The sequence below is a fragment of the Rhizopus delemar genome, genomic scaffold (assembly GCF_000149305.1).
Source record: "Rhizopus delemar RA 99-880 supercont3.10 genomic scaffold, whole genome shotgun sequence".
Lineage (NCBI taxonomy): Eukaryota > Fungi > Mucoromycota > Mucoromycetes > Mucorales > Rhizopodaceae > Rhizopus > Rhizopus delemar.
In genome coordinates, this window is record NW_027137836.1 from 948,747 (window position 1) to 964,793 (window position 16,047).

Sequence of the window (16,047 nt, forward strand, 5' to 3'; positions counted from 1 at the left end):
TAAGTGGTGTCAATATCAGCAAGAGTGGTGGGTTGAATGGATAAAGTAGTGATGTCTGTTTGTTCAAGGAAAGTTGAGAGCAATGTATGCCGAAAGTTTGTGGTTCTCGTTATGGATCCACCTAGAGTCCTTACAGGGCACAGGGCTATATCAGTACATTCACCTAGAGTGATCGATTTGACTTGGTCTTCTTTAGGTTCTCTTGCATGGGTGGTGACACGGTCTTGATTTTTTCAATTTGGAATTGTAGACCTCAATGTTGCAGTCTGCCGAGATCTGATCTGGGTCTTCACATGATAGCCAATCGACTACAAACCCCATTCATATTATTATCAACTTCCTTTTCATTCTTGAGTTGGTCAAGAAGAGCTTTGCGATATTGAAACAATTCAGGGATCTTTTCAACAAACCTCTTTAGGAGCAGTGGGACACACCAACTCAAAATAAACTCGCTTGATATAAAATCCTCAAAAAAAGTCAAAGATTCAAAATGAGTTTTTAAATTTAAAAAAAAGGGGGGCATTTGTATTCATTCATCCTTTTTTATATAGTAAAAAAAAACCCTTTGGGATCAAGAGTAAAAAAGGTCAATAGAACAGTATTTGGAAAATAGCAACATCCTTCATGCTTCAAGCTCCAATTGAGAAGGAGCTGACCCTGTGAAGACCTGATAGAAGTCTCTATGGGGTGGTAAAGAGGATTCAGTTCGAATAGGATTGAACAGATGATTGGTCCACGAAGGATCTGCGAATTGAAAACTGCTGAGTGCCAAAAAAATAAATCGCAGGCGTCCATGGATTGGAAAAAGTACTGCATACACAGTTTCCAAAAAGAGATTAGCTGGAAATATCAAGCAAAGATACCAACTACCTCACAGGGGAGATTTATACACTTTTAAAGATATAAAAAGATCAGAGATACCATTCTCCATGGAGCATAAAGTGCATCTGCTTAAAAGATATATTTTGTTTTCCTTTTTTTTTTTATGGCTAAGAAAAGTTTAATTTACAAAAGTGAACGCTGACAATAAAAAAAATTGAATTTTATTTTCCAAAAATCTTGAATTTCAAACACAAACGATTGTAAGGAATTATGACCAGTGAAATGCTCAAGAGCAGAGAAAGAAAGAGAGAGAGAGAGAGAGAGAGAGAGGATCTGCAGATGGAATGGATTGGATAACCTGTCAAAGAAGGAGAGGTGGTGAATTGAATAGAATATGTGGACGATAAAATTCCAAAAGAAGATGAGGTTCTATTTCACTTGATTTTAACCCTTGTACCTTTAAGATGTACATAGAGTTGATCTATGCATTTGCTTACAAGAAACAATCTGCATATTAATTACAATTCATTCTTCAAAACATTCCATCTTTCTTTTCAAATGTAAACAAGGCAGTGACACATGTTTTATGTTGATCAAGGGCGGAGAATGGCTCTATTTGTTTTCTTTCATTCATAGTACGTGTGACATTCAGAAGGAGTCTTTTATGAAATTAAATTTCATTAGGGCTTATCCAAGACAAGAAAGGGATGTAAGAATAAAGAGGACATGAACTGGTTTACTAACAAGCAAAAGATCATCCAGCGTACGCACTTGGATCATGCAAAAGGTTCTCTGCTTCCAAACATAAAGCAATCATCAGCCAATAGAACACTTTTGTCACACACACACACACCCAGGCTCTGCAAACGAAAAAGAAAGGAAATAATTCAATTGAAAACGACAGTGACTGATTTGTTTTCACGGTGGATCCAAGCGATACAACAAGTCAAAGGGAGTGTTCAGTTTGAAAACAAGTCCAACGAAATGAGCCAACAAGATGACGCATGCATATCAAAAAGGGAGTTTTCAAGTAACCAATCATATACTTTAAAGCAGGTTAGTAGAGAAGAGGGAGAGAGTGCATAAAGATGGATGGAAGTTTGATTTCAATCACACAAGGATGAAAAGAGGAATCATTCTCCATGGCTCATGCTGACCTTTGAATGCTCGAAAGGGAAGGGGGCAAAGGTGAGTGTTGATTTGGATGAAACATGATCACAAAAAATCTATACGGATTTGTAGTGACGAAGAAAAATGAAAACAATGAGTAATGATACTAAGATGACAATAAACAACACCTATCCAAACCACACTGGCAAAAGACAGCTGGTTTGGAGAGGACCAAGAGTGATGTCGTTTAAAAAGGGGAGAACCATGCTTTTGATTGTAAACGAATGGAGTATTTGAATCAACAGGTCGAAAGCAGAGCACGGACAAGAAAGGATGGATGTTGAAAGAAGGATTTGAAATGGATGAATCCATCCAGTCATTGATGAAACGGGCCCTGACTTGTGTCTTTATCATTCGGGGTTGAAGTGGATAGGTACAGTGATCAAGTCGTACGCTGACAAATAAAAAGGAATTCCATCCTGAACGATCCAGTAAAGACCAAAGAAACTATTTTGAAACATGAATGAAGAAAAGACATTGTGATTTTCCAATCTGAGTATAAAGACAGGTTGAATGTGTCACTTTATCACGAATTGAATTATGGACTGAGCACATTACGTATGAAAAAGAACCCAACACTGTCTGTGCTGCATCGTACCGATGATGCTACACAAAGGTCCCGATTGTTCTCTCTTTATCCGATAGACAAAAAAAAAAGGGAGGGAGGTGAAAGAACGACGAGGTAGAAAAAAAAAGTTTATTTCTGTAGGGAGAAGGTTCTAGGTCGAATTGAGTTGTTTCAGAAAAAAAAAAGGGGGGGGGGGAAAGTGAACTTGTAAAACAAATAAAACAAATTGATAGAATCTAATAATAATGAAACGAATAAAAAAAAACTCATTTTGAAATGAACCAATTTATTTATAAACAAAGATTCTATTTCCCCGCTCTTTTTTTTTTTTTTTTTTTTTTTTTTTTTTTTTTTTTTTTTTTTTTTTTTTTTTGGTCCATTCAAGCATGAAGGTAGTCTGAGTATTCTAAGAAGCACCCAAAAAAAAAATGGAATCCGAAATAGAGTTATTAATAGTTGAACAATCTGTTTTGTAGCACACTACTTTATTACAGTCATCTCGATCACTTTCATAAGCCAAAGTTTATGTTGACAACTGAATTGTCCCATTCTTCTTCCAATCGTTTCTTTAACATGTTTTATTCTTTTTATTTCGTGATGATCAAAATATTATTATGACTCAAACGAATGAATAAAGCAAAAAAGAGAGGTAATCAGACTCAAAAAAAGACTTTCCAATGGCCTTCTTTTTTTTTTTTTTCCCCTCTCATTTTTCTTTCTCTTTGCTATAGGCAAGTGTATAAATAAAGCATGATAACAATCTGGATGACCACCTGATCTTCTGCGTCATTCGGAATAGTTTCCATAAAAAGCTGCAAAAAAGACCCGGTGACAGGCGGTGGATTGTCAGATTTTGAGTGTTTGTGCATAAACGGTAAATGAGAAAGGGGGAGCGGCAGAAGCTTATCCAATTTATGCAAAGTTTTGAAAGCTGGGTACACAACCGAAAGCAAGGAGAAAGGTTGCCATCTTTCGGAACCTGAAAAGGGTTGTCAAAAGAAAAAATAAAAAAAAAAAAATAAAAAAAAAGAGGCCTGGTTGGATTCATCCCGTCTATTTTTTTTTTTTTTTGTTATTTGTTTCATGGGATTCCTAAACTATCGATGCATACGAATTAAAAAAAAAAAAAAAAAGATTTCATAAAAAAAAAGGGGGGGGGGAAGGTAGATCGAAAGGGTAAATGAAGATGATTTGTTTGTTTTTATTTATTTTTATTATTTTTTTTTTCTCAAATGATGTATAAATAACACCTTTTGTTTCCCAATCTTGATTTCCTTTTCTTCCTTGTCCTCTTTTTTTCATCCATTCTATTCAAACTTACTGAAATAAGAAAAAAGAAAAAAGGAAATGAAGGTGGACACAGGTCAACCACCACCGACACACAAAGGTTGTAACTCCAACACATGCTGTTCACCAGCAAGACTCTGGCGTACGCTTCAAAATTTAATTAAAGAAGACAACCGAAAGAATCTCTTGGCCTTCTTTAAAGATCTTCGTCAAGAACACATCCTTCGTGTCGCACTCACTCAACGAGTCGCGAACGATCCAAGCTCTCTACCTGCCTCTCACCGACACAACCTGGTCCGGTTCGCCAACAGTCAACTGGCATCCGAAGCACAAAGGATCCTAGGCAAATCACTGACTGATCTGAATGCGTTGCAACTCGCATTATTAACCAGTTCCGAACCCACCGTGCTCCTCTTGCTCAACCAACTCAAGCTTCATACCAAGCCATCGGAACTCAAGCTCTTTATTCATCATCTCTATGGTCAAGGCAACTCTTCACTTCACCTCGCCGTCTTTCTCAACCGACCGCGCGTCGTCAAGGCTTTGATCGACTTGGGTGCCTCCATGGACTGTGTGAACGGACGAAAGAAGAACTTGATGGATTGCTGTCGTGATCCGTCCATGGTGCGTCTGCTCCAGTCTTTTTCAGAAAACAAAAAGACGATCCAGCCAGATCATCCACCCAAGCAAGAGGTTCGTCCTGTCTTGTCACCACCGACAGTCATCCAGAAAGAAATTCAAGTGTTGGATCCCTTGTTGTTCTTTGAAAATCATCAGCTTCATTCGTATTTTATTCATGTCAGCTCTCTTTGTTTACAAACCATCATCCAGCATGCATTCTATCAATCCATCATTCAATTACCTCAACAAAAGAAACCACCCGACATAACCTCTCTTTGTTAAAACCCCCATCCCTTTCCTTTCTTCCTTGAAAATCTATGTATATTTTCTTCCCCTTCACTATTTTATATAACTTTTTGTGTGTGATTATTTTTTTTTTAAAAAAAAAGAAAAAGAAATCTATGCCCTCTCACCCCTTTTTTTAAATATTCTGGAACTTTTTACATATTTACTCTGTAGACAATTAAAAAAAAAAAAAAAAAAAAAAAAAGAACCCCCCAACCCCTTTCCTTTTCTATACTATTTTATACAGGAACTGTAGATAAACTATTTATGGTATATAACCCAAATGTCTTCAATAAAAAAATCATTCGTTATTCAATTCACTTCTTTCTGAAAAAGAGATGCTTTATATTCTAATCTTTATTGTATCATAAGATGGAAAGGGAAAGGGTTGGGAGGGGGGGGGGAAAAGGCATATGGTTTCATAGAAAAGCAAACATGCTTCATTTATTTACAACTGCTACTTTCAAAAAGTTTTTCTTTTCTTTTCTGGTTGCTGTAATGATTTTTTTTTAAAAAAAAAAAAAGAAAGGGGAGGAGAAGGGGGTGGGGGGGAATACGAATGATGTAAAATGCATTGGGATTTAAAGGTGAGAAAGAGATGAACGGGGGCGATTGTGTATGTTCAATAAAAGTGTTTATATGTAAAAAGGATTGAAGTATGAAATGCAAGCGTTAATTGAGAAACAGTTCCTTTTGAGCTTTTGGTCTGCCTCTTTTACTCATCGTATTTGCTTTTTTTCTAGGCTTCTTTTTATCTTCATCGTCCTCCTCTTCAAATCCATAAAATGTTTTTGCTCTACGTGCACTTCTCGTATCGGACGAATACATCTTCCACTCTCCAATAAGACCTTCTTTTATCGGCTCTTGACTGATCCAATCCAATATATCCCTTGCCGTCTCACGATCCTGTGGCCTGGTCCTCAGACATTTCAGCAACAACTGTCGACTGAGCTCGCCATGAACTTCTCCTTCAAGTGCTCGCTGAATACGATAATCGTCCTGGGCTACATATCTTAGTCCTTGAAGGTCTGTATCCAAAATACCACGCCATGGCTCTGTATCCGTAAACACTTTCCAAATCATCACCCCAATCGAATACATGTCTTCTGCTTGAGGATGAATCAACCAGGGAAGAACTTGGTTATCGGATCTCGTCTTGGGTAGTGTTTGAATCGATCTGTGTTTCAATCTTGATCAATCCCCCATCCTCTCTCTCTCTCTCTCACTCACTTACCTATACATCCGATAGCCATGATCTGGCTTTCCTTTCACCCAAGGCAGTGTCTCACACCACGTATCTAATTCTTCCTTTGTCTCTGGTACCACATCACCATCATATTCCCATTCTGCCCTAGGCACATCCACAAACCAATCACGCACATCTTGTGGTTGACAAAACACCGCCTTTCCGAAATCAATCAAATACAGACACACCTTCTCACTTCCATCTTCTAAATATTGACCTTCGACCGTGTTGACCATGATGTTCACCTCTGAAAGATCGCGGTGGGCAAGACCTGCTTCATGAATCGTCTTCATACACACCAACATTTGGTAGATCACATCGTATTTCTGATAAGCCGACAGACGGTGATGTGTATGGACATGTGTATATTGTTTCAAGGTCGTTTGGTATCTAAAGAACATCCACCTCAGTCTTTATCTTTTCCATTCTCCCTTCTTACCTTTCCATCGACAATCCGGCCACATCCCCATTCTCATTAAACAATATTTCCCGTGCTTGGGCCATATGCGGTAGATTTCTCAACTTCCTATGAAAAAAAAGAAGCATCATCAGTCACACTGTTTCTCATCCGATCCATGTCTACTTGCATCAAACAGGCCACTTCAGTGATACGTTGATACATCGTCATCTGTCTAAATACTTGAACCACCGTATCTTGTAAAAAGTAGACACGTTTAAAGAAACCTTCTGAACTTGGAATATGCCAATTGATATGTCCATGATCTGAAATGTTTCGAATCATAATCCCTTTACTAGCACACACTATACCAAACGATCAATTTCCCCTTCTTCTCATTCCCCCCTCTCTCTCTCTCTCTCTCTCTCTCACAACCCTTACCTTGAAACAATCTTTTCCAAACATCATGTGTTATTTCCTTTTGTCCTAATCGTTGCAGATTGGATATTTCTTGTGGATAGTCACTCGTCGTCGACTTGTCATATTTCGGTGTCGTCCCACTCGCCTTTTCATCATCCGATCCTTCATCGGCGTCCATCGCTTCTTCTTCCTGCGTCTTTCTTCTGATCCTTGGATAGGATTTGGTCCTGATCAAGGATTTGATGTCCACCAGACGACCCGTCGGTGTGTCGACCGCGGGCGACAGGGACGATGAGGCCGAACTGGGCGCGGCCTCTTCCAGGGGCTCTGGGAGGTCGGGTAACCCGAGAATCTGACGCACGACTTTCTTCAGCAGCTTCTTGGTCATCGAGTGGCCACCCTTGCTGTCGACAGACATCTTTGAGGTCGCAAACATCCTCTTAAAGTAATCTCGTTCAATGGCCTCATTCACCTCAAACACCATGTGTTGAACCACCCGGAGTGGCCTCAGATGGATCCAGGCCTTCGGTGCAAAATCCTCTGTGTATTCGTTGATCTGATCGATATCGAACAGATCGCTTGCGGGATAGGCCAGGATCATGTCGGTCTCGATTCGAATCAACTTGGTCGATTTCACACGGCTCGTCTTTGTGTTGTAAAAAATAGCCAGGACGCCCTGAGAGCGGATCTGACGAAGCAAGGTTCGATTCTTGGCAATGTAAAAACGAGGCACGATCGAATGGTTGCTCTTTGGATCCGATTTCATCTGTTCTACCGCTTGAAAGAAGGGGCCGTTCAGCTGAAGATAGAGCAGCTTTTCGTCCGTGAGACCGACCGGCTTGCGACCTTTGGGTTCTAAGGGTGAAAGAGCAGAGATGGCATACACCGTACTCTGTTCTGAAAAGACTTGTTCAAGGGGTGGATATGAGAAATCGGATTCTTCTGGGAGCGTGTTGGCAGGATCAAACTTGAAATCATGTGAACCCGCGACCTGCTGTTGTTTTCTGTTGGTACTGTGGAAAGAGAGTGAGCTTGGTTAGGTCCTTTGGAGACAAAGCATCTCCATGCACTGTCTATTTACCTTATTTGCTTTTTAATGTCCACAACAATCTTATTGAACAGTTTTTCCAAACAATCGGCATGTTTGGGTATCGTGCCTGTATTGTTGTGAAACGCTCTTGCATTTTTCCAAATCAGTCGAATGTCCTTTTCGAAACGAGCAAACTTTGTATACTTGCCCGCCCAAACATTTTCCTCTATTGTCTGCAGATCCATCGGTTGCTTAATTTCCTGATGATAAACAAAGGCTGAGGCTGGCACGGGTTGAATGAACGGCCAACAGTCGGGTGTGGACAAGAGCATGTTGATGATGAATCGATACAGCCTGAGAAATAAACGGGTGACGTTATGAGGTGGTTCATATTTCACTTGAGAAAGATCTGCAAACTGGTTGGTTGTCAGCAAGGTCTGTTCAGGGCTGGTATCTGTCTTGGATGCTGGCAGAGACTGATCGGTGAGAACGGTATGGATGACGATATTCTTACTGCGCAGACCAGCGACAATCATCCTTTGGAGGGCAACAAGATCACCATTTGAAATCTGAGATCCCAGTGTCTGAGAGACTTCCTTGTCGCCAGACGTTCCCAATACCATGGTCGTGATCAACTGCATTGCTGCGACAGGTAACACTTGCTGCGAATCAGTAGGTAGTGGGTCCTCGATCTGAACCTCAGGTAATTCTTCAAGTGAGAGGTAGACACCCAACGTTCGAAGCGTTGCTACTGTCAGTCGTCGTAAGCTGCTGACATCCAGATCAGGTTTCATCGGGTCTTTTGGATCGTCATAAAACGATGGATCCACTTCCTTTCGCTTAGAGATATGAATGCGTAGCTGAGGTCTAGGTGGGATCGGTTTCCTCACAGACACAGGGGATCCTGTGTTCATTCTCATGAAACCTGGCAACATGGGTCCACCCGATGGCATTGGCGTCGTCAGAGGGTTACCACCATTGGTCATGGATGTCGGGTTCGATGAAGTAGGCAAAGGAGTTGTTAATTGTCTAAAAAGCATGGAGGATGGTAACGTGTTTGGTGGAGGCATCGTCATTGAAGATCGCGTATTGTTGGGCAGTGGCAATCGGACGGTTGTCAAAGTAGGCGTGGCTGATAAAGATATGGGTACAAGTGGAGCTGATGGCACTGATTCATGGCTTTTTTGATACGGCGTTGTTGTCGTTGTAGGTGTTGATGTGGATGTTGTTACAGGTATGGGGCTGTTTGTGCTCATAGTAAGATGATTGTTATTGCTATTATTAGTAGTAGAGGTAGTAGTGCTATTGGGAGTAATATTAGCTTCTTGTATGGGTCTCTGTAGCTGTATAGGTGATGCATTAAAATATCCGCTAGAAGGTTGTTGTTGTTGAGAAACGATAGGCAAAGAAGATGGGGCGGGTAATAGTTTAGGTCGAATTGCCTGGGATCTATCATTCTGTTCGTCAAAGGAAGGGGAGCTTGGTCGTTTTTCTGGTACGTTTGCTGTTTCCGAAGGTGATGATGTTGTCATATCATTATCATCCTTTGTAGCATTCAAAAGCGACTCTAATAGTAAGTTATCGGATGAAACATCTTGATTTGCCTCATTCTGAATATCGGCTGAAATAAAAGGAGAAAGAGTTCAGTGAAAAAAAAAGACTTTTTCTTTGTATGTATTTAAGCCTACCCTGTTGTTGCATTGCCATACTTTCAAGAAACAGTTTCTCTACCAGCTCGTCCGAATCAGGAAAGTCGGTTGATGTTGACTGGTTGAATTCATTAAAGGACTCGGGTGCATCGTTATCATTTGCCGGCATTAAAGAGTCTAAAGACTGAAGTTTCCATAACATTTGCATATTGTCTACAAAGCCGTTGACTCCAACAGGAGAATCACTGTTTTCCCGTAAGGTCCAATCATCCATTATAAATTACTTGTTTATTTCTTTTGTAGTAGAAGAAAAAAGAGGGTTGATCGCTTTTTTAAAGAAAAGAAAGAACAAGTATAGTTGAATTAATGTTTAAGGAAAAAGAACAAAAAAAAAAGAAAAAGATAAATTTTTATAAAATTAACCTTTTTTTTTTGTTTAAACGAAAAAGGTAGGATTATTGTGTTTTACCACAAAAATTTTCAAAATTATGCCAAATTCTGTTGGTTCTCAACATGAAAAAGAGCTTGTAATGATTTATATGGAAATTGGCCATCGTTTATTTATCAAACTTAAAATATATCTTAAAAATCAATTCAAATTACAATATTATTTCTCTTTCTCAAATTTGTATGCTTTGGTTAGCATTTACCCTTTAATCTACAGATAGTAATTATTTCTTTTCTTCTTTTAAATACAACTCTAGTAATTATTTTTTTTATCTACAGTACATTAAAGAGCTATTGATTTGATATGTAACAACTTTTTTTTTGTATAAAGGAACAAACAACTTTGTATTGCATACTTAAATCACTACCAGCAAGATGACGTATAATAATTTAAGAGTCCGAAAACAAACTGAATGGATACCATCTGGTGTTCTCACCACTGGCAAGGTTTCCTCCATAAAAAACGATACCGCAAAAGAATGTTGCAACTAAATCTCACATACTATGTGAGTCTTCATTGAATATCAATAGTTGCGTCTAAACCGTTTAATAGATCTACTGTGAATGTCTTTAAAGTCAATTTTGATATCATATTACTTGCTCTTTATCACATCTTGACCGTCGCACAGTTCGAATTGGTAAATAAAAAAAGAATATGAATCTTAAATATACATGGCTTAGCGTACATTGGCTATATAAGTACAATGCATTTTATTGGGAGCTTCTGCACAGGACATTCAGACGCACTGTATGGTACAATTTTCCTTAGTAATGGATGTGATGGCAGCATTTTTGTTTTCGTCTATATCAATTTTTCCCTTACTTCTAATAGAAAAACCCTGATTTTTTTTCACATCAATTAAAAGCAAAGCAATTATTATTAGTTGCATGCTGACGCTTCCTTTGTAGACAAGTTTTTAAATTTCCAGTAATGCTTGCTATACAGATATCCACACATAAGATTAATATCTTCATACGAATTCTTGCTAAGTTTTTTTGCGTGTCATTGAAAATCAATGTATAGCCAACAGCTTTTCAACCTCAAATTCATACAAACATGGAAACCAACAACTTTGTTTAAAAAAAAATTGAAAGCTAGCGCGGTCACTTGAAGGCAGCATATTTGTGTAGAAAAAGAAATAAAAAAGTAAAGTTCTTAGAATGCATCCTTATGAACAATGTGTAGCCATATTGTATTTAGAATATGTATATAATTCAACTGAATAGATGTAGAATGGAATACAAAGAGTATAAAAGAAGAAGAAAGGCAGTCGCTTAAGTAACTAAGAAAGCTTCTATCCGCTTAGGGTTCAAATATTGACTGATGATAGCCTCTTCTTTCACAAGTGAAGCTATTTTGTACGCAACAGGTGTGATAAACTGTGAGATTTAGTGGTGCACATGTTAAGACTAGGTTTTGGAACACAATTTTTTCTGCTGGGATAGCGAATTTTTTAGTGAGACGACTTTAAAATCAAGTTGAGACAAAGTGCAAAAATCATTGGGATGAAAAAATCAACCAATGAAACTCTTTTGGAAATATATTTAAACGACATTTTTTATAGCTGAGACAAAAAAGGAAAGGTATGAGAACCTTTAAAAAGCCCGAAAGTATCTGCTTGTCTTATTCAGCCAATGCAGTCTTTACGAGAGACAGTTTCGCAGACAATAGTTATTCGAGGAGTCAGGGTATCATTGGAGTCCAAAGGTTGTCTTTTAATATTTTGCTTTACCTTAGTGTTGTAAACAGACTATTATTACTAGCTACATTTTATATATGAGCACACAGTACTTGATCTACCAGTAACAACTGCCTTTTCCATAACTACACTTTCCATCATTGCACAATTATATGAATTCAAAGTCCTGGTTCAGTTATGGTAATAACCAATGTACTTAAGGCTATAATCGAATAACTGACACTGTAATTGAGCTTGGGAAAAAGGAACAATTGTGGACACGTAAGCTTTATTACCAATTGTCGATATTTAAGATCTTTTATACGTTTTGTTTAATAAAGTAACCCTTTTTTTAGTCTTGTTCAATTCTTGATTTTTTATACATTTTTTACGTACTTTTCAACTATATCACTTAGACCAAATCTCTTCGATAGGATTGAGGAATGGTGAGTAAGGGGGAAAAAACCAAGGTTTATATCCTTTTGCGTCAATATAAGCAGGTACGCGATTGTTGTCAAAAATTCTTACATTACCTATCACAACTTAGTACCCTTTCATCCCTTCTTTATCCATTACATCCAACATATTTTTTAAAAATATATGATCTGTATTAGTACCTTTCCCTGCTCGTACAAACTTGGACGTTCCAAGAGCCTTTCTTTTTTGTAAACTCCTGAGATTCTCTTGGAGATGTCAATAATCCCAGCACTGCTTATACAGTCCATGGTAGTAATACTATTACCTTTATGAGTTGGAACCTTGACCTTTACAAGCTTATTAAATAGGGCACAGGTTTGATTTCGCATGATGTGCAGGTTAAAACCAGTTTCATCAATAAAAACGCAGTTTTTCTGGTAATCAACATGACTCTCTTTGTATTTCTCGATATATAACCTCCTCTTTTCAATTGTCTTATCTGAATCACGTTCCTCGCGAAAGATTTTTGCTCTCTTCAAAGACGGATGAGAACGACTTGCAGGTACCTCGCTCAGTACCTCGATTATGACAGTAAGAAAATTTGGGTCGACCGGGTTGGTTGACCACTTAACGAGAATCATGACCCGTTCGTTATAGCACTGTTGCAATACATAAGCACAGTGACTATTGATATGATTTTGAAATAACACGTACCATTTTCTGTTGTATATCATCTTTTGAATAGCTTTTATTAGCTTTTCTGGTTGAGGGAACAATGTGTACTAAAATAGTATTATTTGAGTCTTCCCAAGTAATGCTCTGATAGCTGTCGACAGGTACATGGTTGATTTTTTATTGTAAAAAAAACATTATTCCCATCTATAGATTTTTTATTTTTTTCTACGTGATTCACCGTCAAAGCAAACCCTTTGTCTTCAAATGAGGATGAGTCTTTTAATTCCCAGAATGATGACTTTCTCTATTACTTATCTAGCACAGGTTCAATTCACATTTTAAAAAGGCAGAAGACCAAAGAAACTAACTACTGATTTGGCCTTAGCCAGTTGTACGTAAAATCTCTTATTAACTTTTATCGTTATTGCAGCGATGAGACTCCGCTTACTAATGCCAGCGCTGCTGATTTAGGCGAGTTTAGAACGACATTTCATCAATACTCAGCCCAAACTCATCCTCAAATACTAGTTTTTGTAAGCACTCAAATCGCTAGAAAGCATACAATAAATGTTTCAACAAGGAAAATGAATTTTGACAATATATAATTCATACTGCCTTTGTTTGGAAATCGTTGTGCAATCTGGAAAATGGGATGTAGATGTAATCGATTTACGGAAACTTTGTTTTGATATAGTTTATTGGATATATTGAATATGGAGCATTAAATAAAAATAAACTATGCCTTATTTGTATCATCTTCTTCAGTAGCGTTTTTATCAACGTCTTCTTCAGCAATATCTCGTTTTCGTTTTAAATTCTTGCGAAATGTTGGTGAAACAGGAACATCATCCCCAAGATCATATTCAAGTGTGCACTTAGTTTTTGCAACTAAGGAGAATGTGTTTTCCATAGATAGCCTAGCTGTGTATACTAACTTCATGACAGAGACAAGTAAATTCATGAAATCTACAGAGCAAACAGGAAAATACTGAGGTTTAAGTCTGCTTATATGGCATACATGTCCCATTGGCGAGTCCATAATAATGAGTGATATTTTTGTCTCTACATAATCCAGAATAAGTTATTTTTCAATTTTTAATAAAAGTGTTCATTTTCTATATTTACCCATAATCATCAAACTCGAGATGATGAATTCATTAACTAATGAGGGTGCAATCTTAGCGATACTATTGAACATGTCTTTCATTACAATGGGGATTTTGAACATTCTATCTGATAATTCTTTGGGGCTATTGCTTTCAAAACGACCATATTCCATACATCCATACTCATTTGGCTGCAATTTGTAAACCATATCTACACTTCTGCCCATTAATTTTCTTGGTGCTTGGTTAATATTAGTTATTGTTCGTGAAAAGCTTCGGCTACCAGAAGATGATGAACTATTTTTTTCCCCACTTTAAAATAATTGTTAATAAAACAAAAAAAAGTACTTTCTGGATTTAACAACAGAATAATCAAATACCGTACCTAGAAATAACCAGATACGACGCAGTATATCCGCTTTAGATTGGTCATTTAACGGAAAATAATTACTCATAAATAGCTTAATGGTGTTCAGCACAGTTGATTGTGCCCATTCTAAAATTGAATCTTTTTGAGGATGGAAATCGGCACTCTTCACCTTTTTAAACAAACTATCCAAATCATTTTGTGATGAGCTTGACATTGATAGTATAGAATTAAAATAATCTTTTAAGTCTTTTGGCAATACGGGCAATGGTTTCAACTTGAATGTTTTGATCTCCTTTAGATCCTCCTTTGTAAATACTGCCTCCCAGCATTGATCTCCACCGTCCAGAATTAGAGAATGACAAGGGCTAAAGAATCGGGTTAAAACAAGAAAAAAAGAGAAGAAGTCAATGCTTACTGTTCAAAAGTACAAGCTAACGCAAACTGTTCCATTTTTTTTTCTACAATTGCGCCCGAGGATAATTTCCACATTTTCAGTGAGCCCAAGTTTTTGTATAGCTCTAGAATAGCTATCTTATCCTCGGATTCCAAAAGAGCTTGCTTCATCATGGTACTGCATGATTCAGAACTGGATCCAGGACTTTCTTCATTTATAGATCTTGATATAACACTCCTACTACTGCTGGAACCATATAAATTGGGAATGTTATTTTCATTATATAATCCTAAATTCTTGTCTTGAATAAGACAGAAGATGTTTTCCCAGTTAACTTTGCTTTTTTTCTTTAAAAAGAAAAAGGTTTCAGTATATGTTTTTTAAAATAATTACGCGAACTTACGAAGGGGACATCGAGTAGTTGAAGAGTGGTTACAATCCTTCATATCCATACGGCTTTATATATGAAAAAGGATGAGTCGTCATAGCAGTTGACAATAACAGGAGTAAGTTGCTGAGATATGGTGTTAATTGACATGATAACATTAGCAGCAGAGATCTCTGCAACAGCAGAAGTAATTGCTAAACATTAGTTAATTAAATTAGTCTTGTATTTGACGACCAAGCTCATAATTACCTTCTTTATATTTAGGATCTATACTTTCAATAATTTCAATCATTCTTTATCATGCTTTCTTTTTTCTTTTCAAGAGGAAAACAAGGTACAGTAGCCGCTCTATTTAAGGGTGTCTGATTTAAGGGTATTTTCTATTTATGGGTGTATTTCTAAAGAAAGGCATAGGTCCCCAGCATAAATATCACTCTACCACTATTTTATTAAAGGATGCAATGCAAATATTTTTACCACTAAACAGAAAAATTTTTGTAAGTGATAGTTTTTTAGAGCACTCTAACAATAAATTTGTTACTTTGTAAAATAAGATCGAAAACCTGTTTGCTCTTTTGACTTATTTAATCCAGCCAATCTCATTCGAATTCGGCGATGTAATTTACGATCAAGATCGTCCAAAGGAGCTTCGTACATGAGAATGATTTCATAGGCTTTTCTCGACCGTTTCTTACACTCTACTATATCGACGTGTTGCTCATCTTTCTCTGTATTATCATTTTTTTCTGTTTCTTTTATTTTGCCTTCTGCCATTTCTTCATTATTAGTAGTACTTGTTGTATAGCATACTATCATCTCGTTTTCATCTGCTTCAAGGTTTAACTGGCTAACATCAGTAACTTTGTTGTCAAAGTTCCTGGGGAGATCTGGGAGCATCCCATTTATTGTTTCTGGTTTTACTTTAAGCCATTCATTAGCTAGAAAAACCATAGCCTGAGCTTGATCCATTTTGTAAGCATTCGGATTATCCAACTTTTTACTGATATACAGACAGAGAGCACAGTCGTACTGCTGGGCTCGGAAGTGTGCCTTAAATTTGTCAATAATTCCTGTGT

At 37.5% G+C, this 16,047-nt stretch overlaps 3 protein-coding genes across 3 annotated transcripts; 1 reads left to right on the forward strand and 2 right to left on the reverse strand.

Annotated features, from left to right (window-relative positions):
- Positions 1–3,907: 3,907 nt before the first annotated feature.
- On the forward strand, positions 3,908–4,750 carry RO3G_12325 (uncharacterized protein; the record flags this gene model as incomplete). Its single annotated transcript, XM_067666909.1, has 1 exon — positions 3,908–4,750. One exon carries the CDS (start codon positions 3,908–3,910, stop codon positions 4,748–4,750), a length of 843 nt encoding a protein of 280 aa, XP_067523010.1.
- A 675-nt stretch (positions 4,751–5,425) lies between these two features.
- On the reverse strand, positions 5,426–9,703 carry RO3G_12326 (uncharacterized protein; the record flags this gene model as incomplete). The annotated part of the gene is made up of 7 exons (XM_067666910.1): positions 5,426–5,930; positions 5,988–6,325; positions 6,481–6,525; positions 6,583–6,761; positions 6,838–7,829; positions 7,898–9,467; positions 9,535–9,703. 7 exons carry the CDS (start codon positions 9,701–9,703, stop codon positions 5,426–5,428), a joined length of 3,798 nt encoding a protein of 1,265 aa, XP_067523011.1.
- Positions 9,704–13,449: 3,746 nt separating this feature from the next.
- On the reverse strand, positions 13,450–14,046 carry RO3G_12327 (uncharacterized protein; the record flags this gene model as incomplete). The annotated part of the gene is made up of 2 exons (XM_067666911.1): positions 13,450–13,679; positions 13,839–14,046. 2 exons carry the CDS (start codon positions 14,044–14,046, stop codon positions 13,450–13,452), a joined length of 438 nt encoding a protein of 145 aa, XP_067523012.1.
- Positions 14,047–16,047: the final 2,001 nt, after the last annotated feature.